General features: G+C 43.0%; 1 protein-coding gene across 1 annotated transcript; it reads left to right on the top strand.

The window, feature by feature from the left end:
- Positions 1-507: 507 nt before the first annotated feature.
- SNRNP48 (small nuclear ribonucleoprotein U11/U12 subunit 48) lies at positions 508-22,860 on the top strand. Its single transcript, XM_084794907.1, has 9 exons — positions 508-700; positions 5,951-6,064; positions 6,279-6,339; positions 7,175-7,249; positions 12,551-12,739; positions 13,382-13,503; positions 18,104-18,192; positions 18,661-18,819; positions 22,607-22,860. Exons 1-9 carry the CDS (start codon positions 542-544, stop codon positions 22,653-22,655), a joined length of 1,017 nt encoding a protein of 338 aa, XP_084651033.1. The 5' UTR covers positions 508-541; the 3' UTR covers positions 22,656-22,860.
- The last annotated feature ends 1,329 nt before the right edge of the window (positions 22,861-24,189 follow it).

Below are 24,189 nucleotides of genomic sequence, written 5' to 3'. Positions count from 1 at the left end.
CTGATAAACCCAGAAGGAAGAATATTCTACAAGACAACTGGCCTAGGCCCACCACAAATCCAATGACTCGATTTTAAAAGGAGGAGGAGGAGGAGAGGCCAGGCTGGTTTGATCATGCATTGTGGTTATGTAGGAAAATGTTCTGAAGACCTGCATGCTAACGTTTAGATAAAGAATCTAGAAGCTAAGAAGGCATTTAGAGTAACTGAAGGTGGCATAATGCTAATAAGCTGGAGAAAGGCTACGCCGATACTCTTTGTGTTGCTATTTAAGCGTTCCTACAATATAAATAATTTTAGCTAAAAAGGTTCAAGCGGAGAAATGATGCTCAAAGATAGGAAGCAAGTACAAACCAATTAAGTAAGCAAAGGAAGCTTTGGTCCGGGAAAAGCCCGGAAGACACCATTCAAACTACCGCTCCCGCCCTGCCCGCGGCTCTTCCCTATAGGCTGGCGCCAATCAGAGGCTCCTCCCACAGCTCCCAAAAGCCAGTGCGCGGCCAGCAGTTCGGCCACTTCCTGTTTGAGGTGAGCTGCGGATCATGGAGGCTACTGAGCCTTCCTCGTTGGAGGAGCGCCGGCGGCTGCAGGAAGATCTCAGCGAGTTCGTGGAGAGTTGCTGCCGGACGCTGGAGGAGGTGACAGCGTCCCTGGGATGGAGCCTGGATCAGCTGGACCCCGGGGAGGAGGCAGCGGCCGAGGTGAGGGGCGAGGTCGCCCGGCCTCTCCGGGGCTGTGGGCTTTCTCGCCGTGGGAAAGGCGCGCGAGGGACCCTGGTCTCTCCGAGCGCTCCACCCCGACCGATGCGGTGCAGGGGTAAGGGAGGGCAAGGGCTCGTCGGTTGCATGTCCCTGGGTGCTGCTGGTGGGTTTGGCGCTTTGTTTCGTCCTCTGTCACACGGATTTCGCATTGCCCGGAGACCTGGGGGTCGAACCACTAAAGAATGGTAACTAGTAGCTGACCTTTAAGAATTATATTCGAGGGCTGGAGAGACGGCTCAGAGGTTAAGCGCCTTGGCTGCTCTTCCAGAGGTCTTGAGTTCAATTCCTAGCAACCACTTGGTGGCTCATCTATAACGAGATCTGGTGCCGTCTTCCGACATGTAGGCATACACCCTGGAAGAATACTGTATCTATAATAAATAACATTAAAAAAAAGAAATATATCCGAAGCCGGGCGTGGTGGAGCACGCCTCTAATCCCAGCAGTCTGGGAGACAGAGGCAGGTGAATCCCTGTGAGTTCCAGACCAGTCTGGTCTACAAAGTGAGTCCTGGACAGCTAAGGCTGTTACAGAGAGAAAACCTTTATGTGGGGGGAGGGGGGAGAATGCAGTTGAGTGAATTATCCTGACTTTTGTTTTGATGGGTGCAAGATAAAGGGAATTTGCATTGCTCGGTGAGTTCTTTTTAAGTTTTTTTTTTCTTTTAAAGATTTATTTATTCATTAGTTATGTATACAGTGCTCTGTCTGCAGGTGCAAGTGCAGGCCAGAAGAGGGCATCAGATCACGTTATAGATGGCAGTGAGCCACCATGTGGTTGCTGGGAATTGAACTCAGGACCTCTGGAGGAGCAGTCGGCACTCTTAACCTCTGAGCCATCACTGCAGCCTGCACAGTGATTTCTTATACCCTCTTCATTTACGATGATGAAACAACAAGGTTTCAGTAAAACGTCAATGGAAATATTTAAGATATATTCGATTTGCATATAAGCTACTCACTATTGTATTAAAATTGAACTGGAAATTGGAAGAAAAAACCCTCCATGTACCTTTTCAAGTATATTTGAAATTGTGGATTTTAACCAATTATAGCTCGTGGCTTAAAAGCTAGTAGTGGCGGATTTGGGAGACACTTGAGAAAGTTTGGGCTATATAGTAGATAATTTTATGAAGTTTCCGGGCCATTGAGCAAGGCCCACCACACCTTCCTGTGTCATCGAACTATTACTCAGTATCGTGATGGCAACACTTAGCGCTTTGCATATGGCACTACATTACTTCATGTAAAGTTCAGGCAGAATGATTGGCAGCGTTTTGCAGGTGAAGAAACAATATAGAGGTGAGACGGGCAGTTGGGATTTGAATGCAGGCCTTCTGACTTCTGAGGCCTTGTGTACTTAATTGCTATGTGAAACTCCATGTAAAGCCCCCAGAAGAGAGTAAGCTGTGAAGTACATGGTTATCTGATACTCAGTAGAGAAACTGGCTTAAAAAAAAGTCCTGGCAAATGACATTGCTAGTTTCGAGGATAGATGAAATCCAGATAGTTAATCAGTTTCCATGTTTCTGCAGTAGTGCTTAGTGGGTAGCACTGACAGTTTGTGTCCTCCAGCGCTTATTGTGACGACAGCGAGAGGGGTAGAGGAATGGCAGCTGCTGTATTAGCGTGTGGCAAAGTCTGTGATGCGTAGGGTTGAGATTTTTGTAGTACTGGTTACTATGGGTATAGTGGGTCAGTAAACGTCTGGAAAAGTATATTTTAAAAAAATCTGTGTGAGTGTGTATGAGAGTATGACCTGGGTCATGGGTCCTCGGCTTTTACCTTGTTCAGCGTCTCTTGGTGTCTTGCTGTTGCCTGCAGCATTCTAGCTGGCCCGTGGGCTTCTGAGCATTTTCCCTCCTATCTTCTCTCTCGTAGCCGGGGCACTGAAGCTGCAGAGCCGTGTTAACCAGGCACGTCTTCTGCATGGGGTCTAGTGATGTGAACACAGGTCCTTAGGTTTTCTGCGTGGGTCTAGTGGTGTGAGCACAGGTCCTTAGGTCTTCTGCATGGGTCTAGTGGTGTGAGCACAGGTCCTTAGGTTTTCTGTACTCAGTCATCTCCCCAGTCCTGACCAAAAAGAAAACAAAAAATCAAAGCTAAAAAATAAGTGAGTAGAATTGGGTAGGGGAAACACAGAGAAAAAACATCAGCACACGTACAAGTCCAGGCTTAAATTGTAAGATTAGAGAGCTTCAAGTACGTAAGGATGGTTGGTGACCAGGCATGGGGGTGGATGCCTTTAGTCCTTTAATCCTGCACCTGGGAGGCAGAGTGGGCGGATCAATGTCAGTTTGAGCCAGCCTGGTTTACATAACGAGTTCTAGACCAGCTGGGGCTCTGTGATATAAATGGGGGAGTGGAGTGGTAGTGGGTAGGGGTTGGAGCCTTATAAAGGTCCTTGTCAGTCATATTAGAGAATCTTGGTTGTTTTTGTTTTTGTTTTTTTAAATAAGGGCAACAGGGGAGGCATAGACAAATTTTAAGTCAGGGCACATCCAAATCACATTTGTGTTTCAGTAAAATACTCACTAACTAATATTTATTTAGTACTTACTATGTACCAGGCTCTTCTCAAATGTTTTCTGTGTATAAGCGCACATATTTATATGTATTTAATTTCCACATAGCTTTGTAAGATGAGAGTCTATTGCTTCCATTTTACAGATGAAGAAACTGACTCAAGGGAAAGTTAACCATGTATCCCAATTTTTATAGCCAGTGAACAGGGGAGCTGGGGTTTCAAAGATGGCTTCATTGTGGTGAATGGAGTACAGAGCAGCCACCCTGGAAGCAGAGAGAGCAGTTAGCAGCTGTAATCCAGATAGGCAGCGGCGACTTCTTCAGTTGGAGGAGTGGTCCTGGGCCTAGGAGAGTGAAGAGGGTTTGAGAGGCAGCTCGGAGAAAAAGTGTCAGGGCTGGTGGTGGCATGTGGGTGAGGAGGAAGAGGCAGCGCTGCCTGAGCATGTGGCGCCTTTCACTGAAGTGTGGAAGGAGGCAGGTTTGGGTGCTAGGAGGCTTTGGTATTGCTTGATAAAACACCCAACAAAAGCAGGCTGAGGAAGGCAGGTGTGATGATGAACGGGGTCCCAGTAAAGAGTTGTCCAGATCGGGTTGGCCTGTGGGCATCCCAGGGAGGGGTTTACTAATTGGATTAATTAAGGGGGGAGTCATGAAGGTGGGCTGGGCGCTGTACTAAATCAAAAGGGAAAAGTTGGCTGAGCACTAGCATGACTCGGTCCTCCTCTCTGCCCTTAGCTGTGGGTGTAGATGGCTACCTCAGGTGTCTGCCACTTTGGCTTCTCGGCAGGGTGGGCTGTAGCCTGGAGCTGTGAGGCAGACAGATTCTCCTTTAAGTTGCTCTTACAGGGTGTTTGATCAGAGCAACAGACCCAGCACTAAGAAGGCTTACCGTCTAAGGCGGAGTCTCAGGAGAGGGAAGTCAGTGCAGCAGCTGCGCGTATTGTGCCTGCTGCCAAGACAAGCAGCGAGTCTTGGTGCTCAGCTCATTTCCTCCTTCTCCACAGTCAGGAGCGCAGCCTCGGAGTACTTCCACTCACAGTCTGCAACCTCAGTTAACCTAGTCAACAAAGCTGTCCATAGTCACAGGCCCAGTGTCCTGCCTCCCAGGTCATTCTAGGTCTTATCATAAGTTTGACAGTGAAGATTAACCATCACATAGAACATGAATATATTGAATTTATTTTTATTCATGTTGGACTTTTTATGATGTGGGGGTAGGTCAGGACAGTTGTGTGGAATCCGTCTCTCTTAATGTGGGTTCCAGGGATTGAGCTCAGGTCTTCAGACTTGTTTGGTGAGTGCGTCACCCACTGAGCGACCTCCTTCCTAGTATAAGGTAGTAAGATAGAAACATGGGCTGATGAGGTGGATTCTGGAAACTAGTGAGAACTGAAGCCAGAATAGTGCTGGAAAGCATATTATTGAATGACAAGAGGTTAATGAGTGGAATTACATGAAATAACAGCATTTAGAGTCAAAGGGGTAGAAAGAACACAAAGCATTTCTCAAGAGCTCGATGTGGTGCTGAATGGCTGTATCCCCAGCCCCTGCAGGCTGAGGTAGGGGCACGGCCATCAATTCAAAGCCAGCCTGGGCTACTTGGTAGGAGCCTGCTCAAAAACAAGCAACAACAAACCCCGAAACAAAGCAAAGGCTGGGGCGGTGGCTTGATAAAGTGCTTGCTTCAGAAGTATGAGGATGCCTAGGAGCAGTAAGAGCCAGGGACAGTGGTAAACCCTCTGTGACCTCAGTGCTGGGGAAAGGAGTTGCTGCCTAGCCAGTCTGGCCAAATAGGTGAACTGCAGATTTAGTAGAGAAAGACACCTCATGTTGGTCTCTGGCCTCCACTTGCACATTTACATGTGTGCCCCTACACACATATGTACATATGAACAGCAACAAAAGAAGGAGCAGAGTATACCAGGGGTATGAGGGTGACAGCTTTGGACAGTGGATCATGAGCAGCAGTTCAGAAAACAGCTATGGCATGTTCTTTGGCTTCAGGGGCAGGAAACGTGCTAGTGGCTGGTGTCGGTGATGTAATGGTGGTGGAGGTGAGGAGCTATCCTGAGGCTGTGGACATACTGAGTCAGCCATTGGGACGGCTAAACTCTGAAGGGCTGGAGAGAGGACAGAGGCTGCACTGAGCCGTGCATGGACTGGACCTAGGCCCCCTACACATATGTACCCTACACATATGTACTCTACACATATGTACACCTACACATATGGGCAGCTTGGTCTTCGTGTGGGTCCCCTAGTGAGGGGAGTGGGGTTGTCTCTGACAAGGACTTTCTTACATGCTTTTGATCACTTTCCCCCTGCCAAGCCATCGTGGTAGAGGATGCGTGCGCTCAGTCCTGATGTAACTTGACGTGCTGAGATGGGATGTGGTGTGGCTCCCTTTTCTGAGGGGTAGTGGGGTATATGGGGAGGACAGAGGGAGCAAGGGACAGGGGGGAGAGGAGGGGAGGGGCTATAATCGCAATCTTAAGTGAATAAATAAGTTAATTTTTAAAAAAGAGAGAAAAGAGAAGAAAGATGCACTAAGAATTCCCCACTCCCCATTTTTAAAATACAAACAGCCATATTGGAGCAAGGCCCACAGAGGAAGTACTAGACTGTTGTTTAAATACTATTTCGCCCTTGTGTTTGGTTTTTGCAGGATGAAGTCGCCATATGCCCTTATGATTCCAATCATCACATGCCTAAGTCGGCACTCGCAAAGCACGTGGAGTCTTGCAGATTGAGGAAACTGGGCTATGACAAAAAGGAAGAGGTAGTGTTTGTTCATTCTGTAAAATCATGTAGCTCACTTTTCAGTGAGTCAGGAGATGTATTGTGAGCCCTTGTAGAGTAGTTAGTATTTTGATGTCACAGATGGTTATGTATTTAAATAATGGTATTACTTATGGCAAATCTTAAAACAGCCAATTGTCCAATCCTTAAGAATACTAACTAAAGTCTCTGTTTTTGTTTTTTCCATTGTCTAGGACGAAATGTACAATCCTACTTTTTTCTATGAGAAATTGAAGATTCCTTCAGTTACTTTGAGTAAGTGTATTAGATAATAATTGAAAAATAGCCTAGTTTTTGTATTAATTTTTCTTTTTGAATTAGCAGAATGGATATTATAGACATGCTTATGATTAATGACCTTTAGTATCTTAAGGGGGATAATAGAATTAATTAACATACAGTGAACATGCTTCATGTAATGAACCAATAGATTGCATTTATGTTAACTGGGAGAGAAGATCCTGCAGAATTTTGAATAGTTGGTCAGGCATGGTGGGAAGGCAGAGGCACGTGGATCTCTGAGTTTGAGGCCAATCTGGTCTACGCAGTGAGGAGGACAGCAGAGTTACATAACAGAGAACTCCTGTCTTACGAACCAAACCATTAACTAGTAGGGCATATGCCTCTCAAAGATATGAAGGAGGGTAGAGTCGTGATCCATACAGTGTGGACTGAAGACACAAGGGAAGATGGCAGCGTGTCTCAAGGGTATGGCTCAAGTCTTGACCCCAAGAAACAGAATGTCCTGATTCAGACACGTATGTAACTTTTGGTGAGACATTGCCTGTTTACTGCCCAAGTTTCTTCATTATTTTTTATAGTCCTGGAGGTAGACCCTAGAATCTCTTACTTGTTGGGGCAAGCACTGTGTACCACACCTTAAAGATTATGGTGTATCTAATGTACTTCAAGTGGTGTCTGGTCTCCAAGAGACGTTGGTTACTAGTTGCTGCACTTGGTGCCTGCTAACCCTGAATGCCTGATTGTGCGTTCTGAACTAGTTGGAATCTGGTCATTTCTTGGGCTGTAGCTAGCTCCAAAGGAATTCATATTGAGGTTATAGGTGATGGTGTGGATATTTCTTTTTCAGATAAGGACTCACAGTTCCAGATAATTAAGCAAGCTAGAGCTGCAGCTGGGAAAGACGGCGATTGTTATAGTCAAAGTAAGTGCTGTTGTAGTTTCAGCTGATTGGTGCAGCAAAGTATTTTTTTTTTTCCTCATAGGCACATGTTACATGAGCTTCCCAAGAAAAGGCTTGCAAAATGGTTACACTGGAAAAGGATCAGTCTTATGTGTAACACCGGGATAGCTTACACTGTTTCAACCTGATTAGCTGTTTCCTACTCAGGTAGGCTGGAGGCTCCCTCAGAGCTCTCTCAGCCCAGGCAGCTGTTTTGGCATCATCTAATAGATAGGTATGGGTGCCTTGTGGCAAGGCATGTTTAGTGAGTAAGTACAAAGGAGCAAGTACCAGACCTTGAGAGGTTCCTGAGATTATTGAAACTTGATGCAGAAGGTTAAAAGATCAGTCTCCGTTGCTGCTCTCAGAGTACTCCCTCCCAAGTTTGTATTTGCTTTTTGTTTTTTGAGACAGGGTTTCTCCATGTAACAGCTCTGGCTGTCCTGGAACTTGCTTTGTAATCCAGGCTGGCCTCGAACTCACGGAGATCCATCTGCCTCTCCCTCCCAAGTGCTGAGATTAAAGGCATGCGCCACCTCCACCCGGTCCCAAGTTTGTATTTGTAACCGTTTTGGATTTGACCTCTTTGAGGCTTTGGATGCCTCTGGGAAAAGAGAGCACAAGCATGGTGGTTACCTGTGGTTTAGAGCATTGGTGGGCTCTCTCATTCCCAGGTTGGAGCTGTTGTAAAATGTTTCACAGACGCTAACATTTAAAAAGTAACTATAAGCGCTCTTAGGAAATTTAAAGAACAGCTTTACCCAAACAGAAGGAAGGAAGTTAGTAAAAAGTTTAGATTTTTGAATCTGGGTGTGGCGTTTAGCCAGAGCAACTGGCTCCGCTCACGGGCTTGTCCTTCCGTGAGAGGTGGAGCGTGCCTTCCTCGCTCTGCCTGTGGTTGTCAGCAGGGTTTTCTTCCCAGTACTGTTCTAAGAAGCCACTGTGTGCTGTCTGACTTGATTTCTCCTGCGGTGACTGTGGCTTCAGGAGAATTATTTTGTCCTTGGTCTGTATGTCTTGCAGTCGTACCTTCCAGTAGCTAGGAACACATTTTCCATTTGTTTATTTGTGTGGCAGGATGGTGGTAGCACATGGGTCATAATATTGTACAGAGGCCAAGGACACTTTAGGGAATCAGTCTCTCCTTCCACAATGTGGCGTCCAAGGGTTGAATGTGTGCGGTCAGGCGTCGTGGCAAGCGTCTTTACCCACTGAACCGTCTTGCCAGCCTACACACATTTCTTGTATTTCCTTTCAAAACTCCCACTTTTGTGTTTGTTTGCTTCATCTCAGTTTACAGATTACTGATCTGTGATCACTTAAGTCTTTGATGATCCCTGTTGTTGTTTCTGCGCATTGGCTCTGCTAGTTAATAGACCAGTAGGAATAGTTTAAGGGGAAAAAGCTCTTTTGAGAGCGTTGGCTTTTAAGACTTTGACTCTTAACTGGTTTAGATAGATGAATTTTTCTCCTTTCTTTTCTTTCTTCTTTTTTTTTTTTTTGAGTCGAAAGACTGCTTAGTTCATCTCCTCCAGTGTCTGTGTTTACGCATAGGAGACACATCGGCTGATAGGGCCACTTGGATAAAGTTCTTGTGTGTTTGTTCTAAAGGCCTTCAGTGTTCTTGTTATTAAGTAATGTGTTCCCCACCACCCCACCGCTCCCCTTTGTTCTTTGACAGGGTGTCTAGCCCAGGCTACCCTCAGCCTGACAGTGCTGCTGCCTCAGCTGGAGTTCTCCGTGTGTGCCACACATCCAGCTAATCTTTTTATTCTTTAAAGCTTCTTTTTCCCAGAGCTCTTTTATGCGCTCCAGTTCTTTTCCCCAGCAAACTTGTGTTACATTGGAGAAGTGTTTCCTTCTGAGTTAAGGAAGAAACTCACCTTTGTTATGTAACAGCGAGGCTGCATCCAGAATGGGGTTCTGAGTTGTGGCACGGGCTCCCAGTTGAGTTCTACTCTGGGTTAGAAATGATCTTCATGTGGTGAAAGTCGTGGGTAGGGGTCTGATGATGTTCACCATATGTCATTGTGAGAACGTGAGACTGCACATACGTGCTCATGTCAGTGCTGCTCACCATTCATTGTTTGTCAGCCAACAGAAATCACCTGCTGTGCGCCCCTGCATAATACCTTGTCAAATTTTTGTTCCCGTATCTGAGGTAGAGCAGTTGTCTGGTAGTATTGTGAGACTAGACACAGTAAGTGCTAAGCTGGGGCTAGCTAGCTGCGTTAGTTGGTAGCCATCCTGTCTAAGAAAAAACAACCGTGCACAACGTGTTATATGACAGGGGTGAGCTTTATGTGGGTAAATGATTTAGAGATGTCAGCTGGTGTGAGTTCATAGACCTGGGCAGCAAGATATAGACACTGAGCTCAGCTCTTCACACAAACAGTTATTTTGGTGTTTTATTTATTTTGTGGTGCTGGGGATTGAACTTAGGGCATCTAAGAATGACTTCGAACAGCTCTTTTTACTAGAGTAGAGGAACTTATTTGACTTTGAAGTTGTCTGTCATAATATTTGATTGCTTTGAAGAACTGTTTTAATGTGATCTGCTACCCTCTTTTTTAAAAACATGTTTAAATCCCATGTACAGTGCTACTTTTTTTTTTTTAAATCAGAATTATCTTTGTGACCAACTTAAAATTTTAGTTGCCTTCACACCTTTAGCCTAAGGACATGAACCTTCTTACTGATTTTATTATGTGAACATAAAGCAAAATGCATGTCCTCATCTGATTAGTACTAAGACAGAAGTCTTTTGGAAACGAGTATGCTTTTGTGGCACCTGTTGTGTCAGGTCAGACCCGGCTGTCCTTCACTGCCTAGGCTTGGGTGTTTACTTTCTTGTGTAGCTACTATGACCTGTTCTGTAACAAAGATATTAATTTATTATCATAAATAGTAATTTTATACTTAGTGGTGTGTCTTTCTCCTTCAATATTAAATATTCATGTTGCTGTAAATCTCATGATGCATATTTGAGACCTGGCCATCATTTGAAATCAGCATCCTGTAGATCTTGAGGGCCCATATGGACAAGTTATTTTTGTCCCATGGGCCTTGTTTTTTTTTTTTTTATCTAATGTTACCAGTTGTCTCTGTATGGATACTCTGTACGGTCATGACTGTCACATTGAGACAGTTCCTTTACTGCAACCTGTGTGTGGTGGGTAAGTTCCCTCTGACAAGGACTAATAAAGAAGAATTCATATTAAAGAGAATTAAAGTTTGATTTTGGAGTAATGAGACCTCTGGAGATGGGTAGAGGTGATGAGTATGTGTGGTAAAGTCTTATACAGTGCTCTGAACTGTGTAATTAAAAATGATAAGACAGATGAATTGTACTTCATTTATATTTTACCACAATTAAAAAAAAACTGAAAAAAGAGGACATGGACTCACAGCAATTACAACATATAAACCACATGGAAACTCGCACTTGAAAATTTAACGCTTCCTGTAAATGAAGCTTGTTTAAGTGTGCTTATCTTTTTTTTAATCAGAAATATGTTAATGAGAGATTTGAAATGCAGTTTGTTGCTTAACCTTTTTTGTACTTTTTCTTTTTCAGTAATTGGGGTGAGTATAAAGAGGAATTAGGAACCTGAATGTACTCCTTATTTAAAGATATGCAGTATCCTTTTTGCAAATGATATCCTTTTAAAAGTATCACTCAAACTTCTGACTTTATCTCAATAACTATCACTCTTAAAGTCTTGGTTTGGAATTTTGATTGAATTTTAAGAAATTTAAGTGTCATAAAGAAATTTAAGATTAATTAATGCAAGAAAACATTGAGCTTGATTATTGTACTGTTTTCTAAATTTTGTATTTTTTTCTCAGATTTTTCTAGCTGATAATCAAAGTAGCTAGGCTTATCAAAGGCAATCTTACATGGTATGGTTGTGCTTAACCCCTGGCTGCATAAAGTCTTTTGACAGTGCCTCAGCATCAGTGTGATTGGCTGATTTACAAGAGAGTCCATCTTTTTCACCCATTTCCAACCCCTTGACCAGTGACAGTGTCCAAGTGTCATTATCTGCTGCTGTTAAGCCACAGCTTCAGCGTCACTGCAGCCCTCCCTAATTGGTGGATAAGTGTGGAGTCACTTCTGTGCTCTTACTTGACCTCTTTTGCCTCCTCCCTGAGATGTTAGCGAGGTCTGGGAGAGCTGCTGTTCTTCATCGCTCTGTGTGCAGCTTTAGCTCCTTCCTTAGCACTGCTGTAGTAGTGGTGTTCTCTGTGTGCATTAGGAAGACTTGTTTTACATTGCTTTGTTTACAGTTACAGTCATTTTATTTCTTTGAGAACATTTGAATCTCAAAACACAATTTTTCTTCGATGTTTTAATACATCATATCAAGGTATTGTATTTATTTATTGTTCATTCATGAGCAGATTTTAGAATCATGTGTAACTGTTAGGGGCACTGCTATTACCTTTTCCATTTGATTTATTTTAGCCAGTATATTTCCTCTTTAGGAAACTAAAATGAGTTTAAATTGCCTTTTCCTGGTCTTAGGACGTTTAGGATTTCTACTTTTTAGAAAAAGTCTCACTGTGCATCCCAGTTTATTCTTTTGCTGTGTAGGCCTGGCTGTGATTTTGCCATATCCTCAGGGCTAGGAGTACCAGCCTGTGCTGCCTCACTTAGCTTAATGTAATTGTTTTGATTCCCTACTCTGCACAGATGTAATGAACTTTGAGCATGAACATCTACCTTAATGTTTCACATGAGGATTAATTTTTTTTTTACATATTCTTCACAGTCTCTTAATTTGTTTTCAGAAGGACTAAAAATGTGCATTGCCTATTAAAAATATTTTCAGCTTTTATGAAAAAAGAATATACACAGAAATAATTCCTGCATTAATGATAGAGGTTGTATTTAAGAAATTATTACACAGAGGCTTTCTTAGCCTCTTCCTGTGGTGTGTAGTCCTAGCTACTTGGGAACCTGAGATGGGGGAATTCCTTGAACCCAAGAGTCTGCACCAGCCTGGCCACCATGGCAACATGGCCAGACCTCATCAAAAGGAGAAACAGGTTTTCTGATGCTCAAGTCATTTCTTGTGGTTATTACTGCCTGACTATGTGGAGTCTGTCCTAACCTTGTTGGAAAGAATAGCAAACATCCATGAAACATCACCATTTACCACATATTTTTTTTATATGTAAAAAGTAGTTTGATTTACTATTTTATTGTTACAGCACATATATAAGAGTGTAAGTCCACATGCTTTATCCATCATTTACTCTTGTCTTATTTTATCTTAGGAATGTATTCGTCAGTGCCTGTTGAAGTTCCTCTGAATCATAAACGGTCTGTCTGTGACCTTACCCAAGCAGATCGCCTTGCTCTTTATGATTTTGTTGTTGAGGAGACAAAGAAAACGCGTTCTGGTTCTCAGGTCATTGAAAATGACAGCGATCTGTTTGTAGACTTGGCTGCTAAAGTCAACCAAGGTTTGGGATGAATATCATCTTTTACATTTCTTGTCTTTCTATCTCATGAGTGTCAGTAAAGTGATTTCATTTATGTGCCACTTGAGGCGCGGTAAGGTGGTTTATATCATCTAATATTGACATCGGTTGTTAATTATGGTATTGCTTCTAAATGGAGTTTTATTCCGACTTTTAAGCATACTGTTCCATCCTTAGGAATGCGACTTGTATATTATCAGTGGACTTGAACGCCTCTGTGTTCATCTAATGGCTACAAGAAAGAGTGATAGAAAATAGTCTGTGTATGTAATGTTGAATATTTTGGGATTTTTTGTGTGTGTGTTACCTTGAAGCATACTAACAGGATTATTCCTGTTAAGTTCTTAATTTAAAGTGGGATTAGAGAGATAGAGCAGTACTTAAGTGGCCACAATGCTTTTGCAGAGGATCCAAGTTCGGTTCTCAGCACAGACATTCAGAGCTGCCTGTGACTCCAGCTCCAAGGGATCAGATGCCCTCTTCTGGACTCCACAGACACCCTCACTCACCTGGACAAACCCACAAACATACACACAACAGTTTCATATATATATTTAATATACAGATACATTACTGAAAATAATTTAAGTTTCTAAGGATATAATAATTTTATTCTTTCATTAGATAATAGCCGAAAAAGTCCAAAATCTTACCTGGAAATCCTGGCAGAAGTGAGAGATTATAAAAGAAGACGCCAGTCCTATAGAGCTAAGAATGTTCATATAACCAAAAAATCATATACTGAGGTGAGTTTCACATAATTTTGTAATGCTTATGTTGAAAATAAAAATTTCCCATAGTTGTAAAGTCTGTCTCATGGCCCTGGAGGCTTTTCTGAAGTGTCCTGAGAATGCCACACCTGGTTTCTTTGCCAGTGCTTTTAGGTCTACCAGTCTGCCAGGCAGAGGCGTTTCTGGGTGCTGACATAATCTGCAGAGGTTGCATAGCATTTTAAAGACACCTCTTTTTGAGAAAGTGGTACTGTGTAGTGATAAGAGTATACATTTGGGCTTTCAACTGCCTTTGGCTTGAGAGGGGGTTTTATTTTTTTATTTTTTATTTTTTTGAGAGGTTGGAGGGTGGGTTGAGACTGGCTCTCTGTGTAGTCCTCCCTGTCCTGGAACTCACTATGTAGGCCACACTAGCCTTGAACTCGCAGAAATCTTCCTGCTTTACTTCCTGAATGCTGGGATTAAAGGCCTGCACCACCATGCCCCATTCCTTGCCTTCAGTCTCAACTCTGCTGTTTGTCATTGGCTGTGTGACTTGCATAAGTTATTTGAGCTTTTTGCTTTATTTTTATTGTGTGTGTGTGTGTCTGTATGTGTGTGCCTGAGTATATGCTCATTATGCATATTTAGGTGCCCATAGAGGCCAGAAGAGCGCGTTGGATTTGGAACTGGAGTTACAGGTCCCTGTGAGCCACTATATGGGTGCTGGGAGTTGAAACTGGGTCCATCTGAAAAGCAGCCAGTGTTCTTTTTTTTGTTTTGTTTTGAGACAAGGTTTCTCTGTGTAGCCTTGGCTGTCCTGGAACTCATTCTCTAGAACAGGCTGGCCTCAAACTCAGAGATTTGCCTGCTTCTGCCTCCTGATTGCTGGGATTAAAGATGTGCGCCACCACTTCCCAGCAGCTCTTACCAACCCCATTGAGCTCTCGTAGATTCTGGGAGAGTCCCCTCCCCCTTTTATAACAGTACAGCCTTTGCAGGACTGTCATGAGGATTAATTAAGATAGTAGAAATTCCTCAGAGAGTATTAGCTGTTACTTTTTGCATAATTGGTTAAGATTTATTTTTAATCTATGTGTATGAGTATTTTGCTTGTATCTGTGTCAGGGCATGACATGTGGGGACCAAAGAGTGTGTCAGATCTCCAGGGGTTGGAGTTCTGGGAGGCCATGAGCTGCCATGTGGATGCTGGAAACTGAACCCAGGCCTCTGAAAGACAAGCCAGTGCTCTCAACCACTGACTTGTTTCCCCAGCCTCTTCTTTAAAGATTTTAATGTGCTTTCCGAGATATTTAGGCTGAAAATGTATTAATTCATTTGTTGATTCATTCCTTCACTGAGGCAGGTTCTCTACTGTAATCCAGAGCTCAGACTGTGCTGGAACTCACAGGGTAGCTCAGAGTGGACCCCTTCTCAGCAGTCTCCTTTCCAGCTCCTGAGTGCTGGCCTTACAGTTTGTGTGCAGCCATGCCTAGTGAGAAATGTCTTGATATTTATTGTAAGCTGGTCTCTATGATAAATACTTAGACCTACTTTTAAGTGTCACTTGGTGGATAAAATTGGTGAGTTTGGGGCTGGAGAGATGGCTCAGAGGTTAAGGGCACTGACTGCTGCTCCAGAGGTCCTGAGTTCAATTCCCAGCAACTACATAATGTGACCTGATGGTCTCTTCTGGCCTGCAGGTGTACATGCAGGCAGAGTACTATGTACATAATAAATAAATGAATAAATCTTTAAAAATAAAAAAGGTGAGTTTTTTGGTGTGTAAGTTACTTTATCCAGCTCCAGCTCCCATATTAAACTCTAATTGTTCTGTATGATTTCTTACCTGATTTCAGAGGTTTTACAGTTTTGCCTCATTTTGTCAGTATTTTATTCCGCTTTCATCCAACGTGTCTCAGAAGCTGTCTCTGCCTCCATTCCCTGACACAATGCTACTTTACGTGAAATACTCTTTTCTGCCATTTTGAGTCTTGGTAGGTGAAGGGGCATTCTCATCCACTTTCACAGTGTACTGGATGCTTCTGAGCCACTGGTGGGTCATTGTAATAACACTTTGCCACCCCATCATTGTGTTCTTAGAGTGCCTTTTCTGATTAGCGTATATTTAGACTTACCTCTCCCAGGACAAGCCTGAGGCCCTCAAACAGTTGATTGTTCTCTAGGTCCCCTCTGGTCTCATCTTTGGGATCATGTTGATACTGGTATTCTTTACCATGTTGTGGCTGGCCTTTTCTCATGGAAATATTTAAATGTATTTAAGAGAACAGCACATTATAAGGAGTTTTTATTCCCTTAACTGTCTACCTCCTGCCCTAGACTTGAGAGTTTACCCTTCTTACGACTTTGTCTGCATTCTACCCTTTCCTAGCTTCCATTTCGTGCCATAAGTACTTTTTGTTTGCTCTGGTCTAGGACATAAATTTTGACAAATTTTGGCAAAAAGGTTATATACTCTAGTTACTATGCACAGTCACTGGCTGTGCAAAGGTGATGGCAGTAAGACAGCATCGTTGAGCTTTGAGCTGCAAGTGCAGCAGGTGTTACAGACTGGGTGAGTGCCATAGTATGAGGGGCAGTGGCTCTTCGTAAAAGGGTGGGTTGGCATGAGGTCTACAATGCCACAGGGAGGGAGAGGCAGGCAAAGAAGCTTACAGAAACTCACAACTCTTTCCTGTGTGGCAGACCTGTGGTGGGCACGTTCTACGTGGGCTCCAGTGGTCTCAGGTAGAGAGCTACCCAGAGGTAGTCAACAGGGCTGCTTGAGGTACTGGAGCTGGCATGTGACTGCTGGGGTGTGCCCTCTGCTGGCTTAGACTGGACTGCCTTGGGTTTTTCATGGGAGAGTATAGTGGGCAAGGAGTAGGGTAAATACAGATAAAAATAAAAGTTGAGGGTCTTTTGGGGGTGGCTGGGGCTGATGGCTTCTGTGGGAACTGCCTAGTGCTCTTTCTTCTACTCCCGGGCCTTATTAAGGTGTTTGCCATTGTTCTGAATTTAGCTTTCAGAGCTATTGAAAGTTTCACTGAGGGAGGGAAAAACTGCAATCAGGATTGAACTTAGGGAGGGAGGGAGGGGGGGGGACGGGTGTCTGTCTGTCTTTTGTCTTTTTACTTTTTACTTTTCAATACAGGATGTCATGTTCTGGCTTTCCTGAGACTTGCTCTGTCAACCATGCTGGCCTTGAACTCACAGAGATCCACCTGTCTCTATCTCTTGAGTGCTGGGGTTACAGGTGTGGGCTACTATGCCTGGCTCTGTAGTGTCTCTCTTTGGTAACTGCCCCTATTTTCTATCCTTTGAAACATTGTCTTGGCAGGCAAGAGAAAAGCGTCAGTTCTGTTTGGTTTTTTCCTTTCTTCCTTGGGACTAGTCCTGTGCGTGATAGTGTGGAGAAGAGAGAGAAGACGCTTCCATGCGGTTCTCGTAGGTTAGGGATTTGATCTCTTTTGGGGAAAGCATCTGTGAAGTAACTAGTATTTCATTCTCTCTCCCTCATTTTGTTTTAGTTATTAGGTTTAAAAATTATGTGCAAAGCCAGGCGTGGTGTCACATGCGTGTAATCCCAGCACTCGGGGAATTTGAGGCCAGCGTGGCCTACAAAGCGGGTCCAGGATAGCCAAGGCTACACAGAAAAACGCTGTCTTGAACCCCCCACAAAAAAACCATGTGCAAAAGACCTCATACAGAAGAGTTACAAAACTAAGAATAGTAAGCGTTCTGCACAGCTTTGCTTGGATCACTGTGTGTGCTGTGCCGTGTGTGCTCAGCGTTCCTACTCACCCCTTTTGTGCCTGCGCCATTATGCTTTGCTCCTATTCACAAGCTCCTCGCTGTCTTCTTTTGCCTCCACCCCTTTTTCAGGTCCCCTCCCTTCCCTCATTGCCCCTCCTCCTGTCTTCATGTCACTTATATTCCATTACTCTACCCTTTTTATCCTCTTGCCCTTTTGCTCTTGACAGTGTCCCACTCTGTAGCCCAGTGTATTATTGCATTTGTTTGGTACTGGGATTATAGGCATAGCCACCCAGCCACGTTTGTCCTTTCTATATATTTTTTACTCTCTATTTTGTATCTGTACATATTTTTTCTTGAATTATTCAATAGTAAGTTGTACACATCATGATTCTTTATCCCAAAATAGTATGTATGTATTTCCAAAGAATAAGCTATTGTCTTACATAGTCATAGCATAGTTCCGACTTCAGATTTAACATTAAAATAATACTTCTATCTACCATTTATTCATCAGTGTGATCAATGCCTTTATTAGAGTTCCTAATGCATCTCATAGTCCATTATGTCATAGCCTTTTGTAAATTTGTGAGTAATGACTGATTTTTCTAAAAAATTTTACTTTTAATTACATGATGTGTGTGGGTATGTGCACGTGAGTGTAAGTGCCCAAGGAGGCCAAAAGAGGACATTAGATCCCCAGATTTTGACTTCTAGGTGATTGAGAACTTCCAGCATGGATGCTGGGAACCAAACTTGGTCCTCTGGAAGAGCAACAAATGTTTTAAGCCGTTGAGCCATTTCTCCTATTTTTCTGGTTCTATGATCTTAAGTTTTAGAACAACTTTTTAATCTGACATTTGGTTTTTACTTTTTCAAGGTAATTCGGGATGTGATAAAGGTGCACATGGAAGAACTCAGTAACCACTGGCAAGAAGAACAGGGAAGAGCAGAAGATTGTGTGGAAAAGTACGCTGTTGTCTTTACTGATGGAGTGTTTGCTTATTTAATATTATATGTATATTGAACCCAGGGCTGTGCACTCGGTAGCGTGCCTCTCATGTGCTGTGATTGTGGGCATGCAACACTGTGTGGCTTAACACATCTACTTTAGACCTTAGGATTTCTAAGACTCTTGGTAGCATACTGTGACTCATCAGTGCTTGTTTATTGACAGTGCTAGAATTACTGTATTTAGTGTTATGGCATTGCTAGTCTTATGAATGAGCAGCCATAGTAGGGAAATAGTTATTAAGTAAGACATTTTATAGCTTTTTGTTTGACTGCTACCTTTGTGGGATATAAGATTTTACGTGTTTATTTAGCTCTGTGTGCCGCTGGAATGATACAGAATATTGTACTTTAGGTAGATGTTGTGTGTGGGCAGTGGAGACCATTGGTGGAAGGAACTGATGGATATTCCTTTCTGTGCTGCAGGAGCGAGGAAAGGCGGTCAGCTTCGGTAGACTCACGGCAGTCTGGTGGAAGTTACTTGGATGCTGACAGTTCACGACATAGAAGGGGCCGGAGTAGGAGCCCACACAGACGAAAGAGGACCAAGGATAGAAGCTCTGAGTCAAGAAGCAGGAGAGAGAGGTGAGTTAACCAACATGGTTGACGTTGTTGTAGAATGCAGAAACACAACTTGTAGGAATAAGTTAAGGTAGGGAGGAAGTAATGGAATTCTTCATGTTCACCATGGTTCACCCTGTAGTGACGCAGTTCCTAGTTCTGTGTGCATGATAAAACCTTGCCCCCACGCCCCAGCCCCTTACTGTAGAGCCCAGACAGGCCTTGAACTTGTGATCCTCTGCCTCTGCCTGCCAAGTAGCCTGTATTATAGACCTGCACCACCTGGATGCGACAGTAAGTGTTAGGTATTTGCTTAGACCTTCCTTCTGTTCACATTGTCCTCTCAGGGTTCTCGTGCTCCATGCTAACTCTGCAGTTAAAGTATTTCCAGAATCAGAGACATCCTAATTCCGTCAGTCAGTTTTACCCTTGTTAGTATAATTTTGATAACTAGGATATGAGTTAGTGTTAGATAATAAATTAAACCAGTTGAGGTCTGTTGTTGTATGCCAGCTGCTTACTGGGCACCCCCTGGTTGTAACATTCACCAAGGCTCTAACTAAACAGTTTCTCAGTCTCCCCTTCTTGCCCAGTCTTCCTGTCCTGGTGAGTGGGATGACTTCCAATTTTACCTAAACCAGAAATCAGGTACCATTGATCAAGTCCAAACTCCTGTCCATTCTGCCGCTGCCTCGCTCTGTTCCTGTCGCTGTATGTGTATCTAAACTTACCGCTGTGAGACCATTTCTACTCCACTGCCTAAGTGAATTCTCTTAAAACTCAGCAGCAGCGAACTTCACATTGCTTTGAATGGCTCTCAGCACTCTGGATTGCTTCCGCTTTTTTTGTACTTTCTGTTACCCCATGAAGTGAAGAATCTGCCCTGCAGAGCCTGACTTGTATTTCTCATCCGCATCTATGCCATTTTGCACTAATTTTAATTTTAATTTTTTTATTTTTTAAGGGTTGTATGGTAAACTCTTACCTTCTCCTAAACCCTCTTTTACTTGAGCAGAATGGATCACCTTACCTAGTGTGTTACAGTTTGCCGCACTTAGCAGTTCCCTCCTCACTAGAGTCTTCGCTCCTAGAAGGCAGGGTCCATGTCCTACTTAGGTTTTGTTTGTTTGTTTTTTGAGACAGGATCTCAACTGTGTATCCCAGGCTGTCCTGGAACTCACTGTGTTGACTAGGCTGGCCCCAAACTCACAGATCTGCCTGCCTCTACCTCCCAGGTACTGGGATTGAGGATGTGGGCAGTGCTGTCAGATACTAGGCTTTCACATGACATGTCTCTCCAGTGCTGCTGGTAAAGAAGATTAGTGAAGCTTTAAAAAAAAAATTATGTCTGTGCCTGCCTGAGTTTATGTGCTCCTAGTGTCTGCAGGTGCCTGTGGAGGCCAGAGGGCATTGGATACCCTAGAACTGAAGCTACAGACAGGTGTGAGGCACCTGGGTGGTGGGAACTGAACCCTAATCCTGTACAAAAACAGTAAACACTCAAGCCGTCTTCCTAGCTTTTGTATTGGCCTGGCAGATTTGCTGATGTGGGCGTCATTCAGTCTTTGGTCTAAAGCTGTGATTATGTTCTCTTAGGAAGGTGGAACACTTGCTGAGTTACCCCTTCTGACTCCCACAGATGAACTCTGGCCATCTAGTAGAAACCGTACTTTGCCTCTTTTCAGAGTGGACATCTTAATCAGTCGCTGTAACTTACATTGGGAGTCGTCAGTGTGAACATGACGTCGTCTCCTTAGAGAGGATAAGCGGTGTGTGAACAGGAAGGGCTTCTTCCTGGAGTAAGGCCAAGGGCTACATTCATTCTTGAGGTAGAGTAGACAACCGAAAGTTGAGACAGCAGCCAGAATAAGGAAACAGACAATTTAACATTTTTTCTATGCCTTTAATATTCTGTTTGAAATGGATTCTCTGTGACCAAAAAAATAAGACCTAACATTATATTCAGAGTTAATTTTAAAGTAGACCTCCAAAATATACATCTATTTTGCTTGCCTTTTTTCTCTTTCTTTTACTCTTGAGATATCATATCCTCCTCCTTCTCTTTTCTCCCTCTAAACTCCTACATACACCACTTTGCTCTTTCCAATACATTGCCTTTTGTTTCATTCTTTGTTACATGCATGTATACACACACACACAGACACACACACACACACACACGTATGTATGTATATACATACACACACGCACACACACCCCTAAATGTAGCCTGCTCGGTTCTGCGTGTTACATATGTGTTTGGCATTGGTTGGATAACCAGATGGTGGCATACTGTTTCTCCTGCTCTCAGAATCCTTTAGTTGCCTGTAGTTGTTCTCTAGGGTTGGGGCCTCATGGCTTTCCCCAGGCCACCTTGGCATGTGTGTTGCTGTCCTTGTCCAGGTTCTGTCTAGGCAGTTGTGTTAGTGAGACTTTATGGGTATAGCTTCTGAAATTACTGGGAGACACAATCTCTTACTGATCCTTTGGGTCCTCCAGCCTCTCTGCCCCCTCTTCTGCAGTGCTCCCTGAGCCTTAGGTGTGTTGTAGAAGTATCCGTTGGTAGAGGGCTTCACAGCTCTACATTTTGATTGTTGTGGTTGTCTGTAATGCTCTGTCTGTTGTAAAGAGAAGTTTCCTGCATGAGGGGTGTTAACTGTGGGGATAAGGACAAAGGTTTTTAGTTAAGGATTGTGCTAGTTGAGTGAAGTGGTGGTTGAAGGTTCTCCCCCTAGATCGATGACGTCACTAGCCTGGGTAGTTGGCTAGGTTTTTAGCACCAGGCAAAGCGTCCCTCTTGTTGAGCAGGTCCTAAGTCCAGGTAGAGGGCTTTTGGTTACCGACAAGGTGCTCGAGCCACTATTGCACCTTAAGGCTGTTGGGTCACACTGGTCATTGTTGGTTCATAGCATCATAGCTAGGAAGGACTGTCGGTTGCTTCCCTCCTTTGGAAATTTCATGGTTCCTTCTGGTACTGTGAAAGCTGGTGCTCAAGGAGGAGGTATTGGGTCAGTTCCAGCTCAGGGGCCTTTGGGCCCCGTGTCTGAAGTGCATGGTGGACTTACCTTCCACCCCTGGGGGGCAACTGAGGGCAATATCAATAACCTGCAGTGTATGGGGAGTTTCTTGGCCAACCCTCACTAACAGCCCAAAAGAAGGCTTTCCATGCCTCGGGTGGGGGTGTTAGGTAGCCTTTGGCTCTTGTCAGCCCAGATGAAAAAAATTCATATAATCCATAAACAAGTATCTTTATAAACAGACTTGTTTATAAACAGACTTCTATGTATTATGGGTTTTGAGGTTTTTTTGGTTTTGTTTTTTAAGGTAGTTAATAGTATGATTTCTTACAGCTTTCAGTATGATTCCTTATGGCTTTTTTAGGCATCATTATTATTATTATTTTACCCTTCTACTTCCTTACTTTGTATTTATCTCCCTTTCTCTTTTTAATTAGAGCCCCCATTTTGCTTTTAATCTTGATCTTAATTTAATAATCTACTTTCCCTTTTTACTCTAAAAGTATTGTTCAACTGCGAGTGGTGATGCACTTTAATCTTTAAATTAAAATGTCTTAAATCTCAGCATTTAGGAAGGCAAAGGCAGGTGATTTCTGAGTTCAAGGTCAGCCTGGTCTGAATAGTAAGTTCTAGGCTAGCTGAAGCTGCATAGTGAGTCTCTGTAAAAAAAAAAAAAAAGTATTGTTCAGTTCTAAATGCATGTTTTAACTTACCATTGTTTATGTCTGGTGAGAATATATTACTGTTGAATTATTACAAAGCCTTTCATTTACAATTTTATGCCTCTATTTTAGGGATGGAGATAGACATCATAGTCATAAAAGAAGAAAACAGAAAACATAAACAGAGTGTAAATGTATTAATGATGCTTATGGAGTAAATATGCTAATGTAATAATTATAATCTTTGTATAGGAGAAAGTGGCTGTTATGATCGTGTAATGCTCATTATTTTAATAAATAAATGCTTCCAACGATGAGTCAAAATTGTACCCTCCATGTTTATGTTTTTCTTAGCTTTTTTTAAAAATAAAGATTTATTTACTACATATACAGTGTTCTGCCTGCATGTTCACCTGCACACCAGAAGACGGAACCAGATCTCATGATGATGGTTATGAGCCACCATGTGGTTGCTGGGAATTGAACTCAGGACCTCTGAAAGAGCAAACGGTGCTCTTAACTGCTGAGCCATCTCTCCAGCCCCCTTTCTTAGCTTTTAATAGATTCATATTACCATTTATTTCATTGTTTTGATAATTTATATAGCAGTTTTCCTTTTTACATCAGTCCTCAAAATAAAAAGTTAAAGGGGAGGCTAGATCCCACCTTTCTCCTCACACTGGAGAGTTGTGTGTAATACGGAAACAATTTAAGTGTCTTTTTGAACGGGGAGTGGCTTGGCTAAATAAGCTGTGGTGTAGTTGTATGTTAAAATGCTGTATTGGCCTTCAAAGGAATGATGTCAGTCTGTGTTCACATGACAGGTTGTTAAACTGTAAAGCTAAAGGGGAATTCAAGTGGTAGGTATATTTAAGTTAGCATTAGATCCATATGCAAAAAATACTCTGTATTTCTTACAGATACGTATTTATATGATTACCTTTTTAAAGGTCCATTAGCATCCATCCCAAATTCCTAGTTATTTGTGGGAAAGGAAGTGTTGGAGTAGATAACAGGATTGGGAGGTTGGTCAAAGGAAACTTTGGCCGCGTTAATAATATATATTCATGTTTCATTTGATAACTGAAAACTGCTGTCGATCTGTATGTTGTAAGTTGTTTGAAGTGCTGTGTGTACACTAAAGTGTACTTACTTAAATACTTTCCATTGAATGTGACCGGTGTGTATCTCCACACAGCCACCACAGGGTGTACTGTGTTCTGCTGCTCCGGAAGTTTCGTACCTCTGGCATAGTTTCTCTGCTCCCAGCCTAGGGCATCCAGGGCTCTGCCTATTAGATTTCTCTTCCTACAGCTCTTGGCAGTGGGATGCCCCATGTGAGTTCTGCCTTCTTTCACACAGGGGTGTTTTGTGTTTGTTTTCGTCTTTGAGCCCAGGTTGGCTCATGAATTTGAATTCTTGTGTCAGCCTTCCAAGTGCTGGGGTTATAGGCATGTGCCACCACGCTTGGGGACTCCAGGCTTCTGGCACTGATCCTGTGGTGCATGTTGGTAGTACATTCCCTACTGTTGCTGGATCCTGCGTTCTGTTTTATCTATAACAGTCAATTGAGTCCAGTGCATTAAGTGTTAAGCATCTCCCACTTACATTAGCAGTAGCTTGGACATCTAATACCCAGTTAAGGATTTCATTTCCAAGGAGAATAAGTAGTTGACAAAGATTGATTAGATTTTGATCAGATTGATGCTTAGGTT

This window comes from Acomys minous (assembly GCF_964271855.1).
Source record: "Acomys minous genome assembly, chromosome: 9".
NCBI lineage: Eukaryota > Metazoa > Chordata > Mammalia > Rodentia > Muridae > Acomys > Acomys minous.
Note: the sequence above shows the minus strand (reverse complement) of the source record. Positions and strands in the feature narration are given on the sequence as shown.

What these genes read in the sequence shown, in the direction of transcription:
- SNRNP48 (XM_084794907.1), top strand. Translation starts at nt 542, where the DNA reads ATGGAGGCTACTGAGCCTTCCTCGTTGGAGGAGCGCCGGCGGCTGCAG. An exon ending in GCAGAAGATTGTGTGGAAAA is followed by an intron (nt 18,193 to 18,660) that starts GTACGCTGTTGT and finishes TCTGTGCTGCAG; the next exon opens with GAGCGAGGAAAGGCGGTCAG. An exon ending in TCAAGAAGCAGGAGAGAGAG is followed by an intron (nt 18,820 to 22,606) that starts GTGAGTTAACCA and finishes CCTCTATTTTAG; the next exon opens with GGATGGAGATAGACATCATA.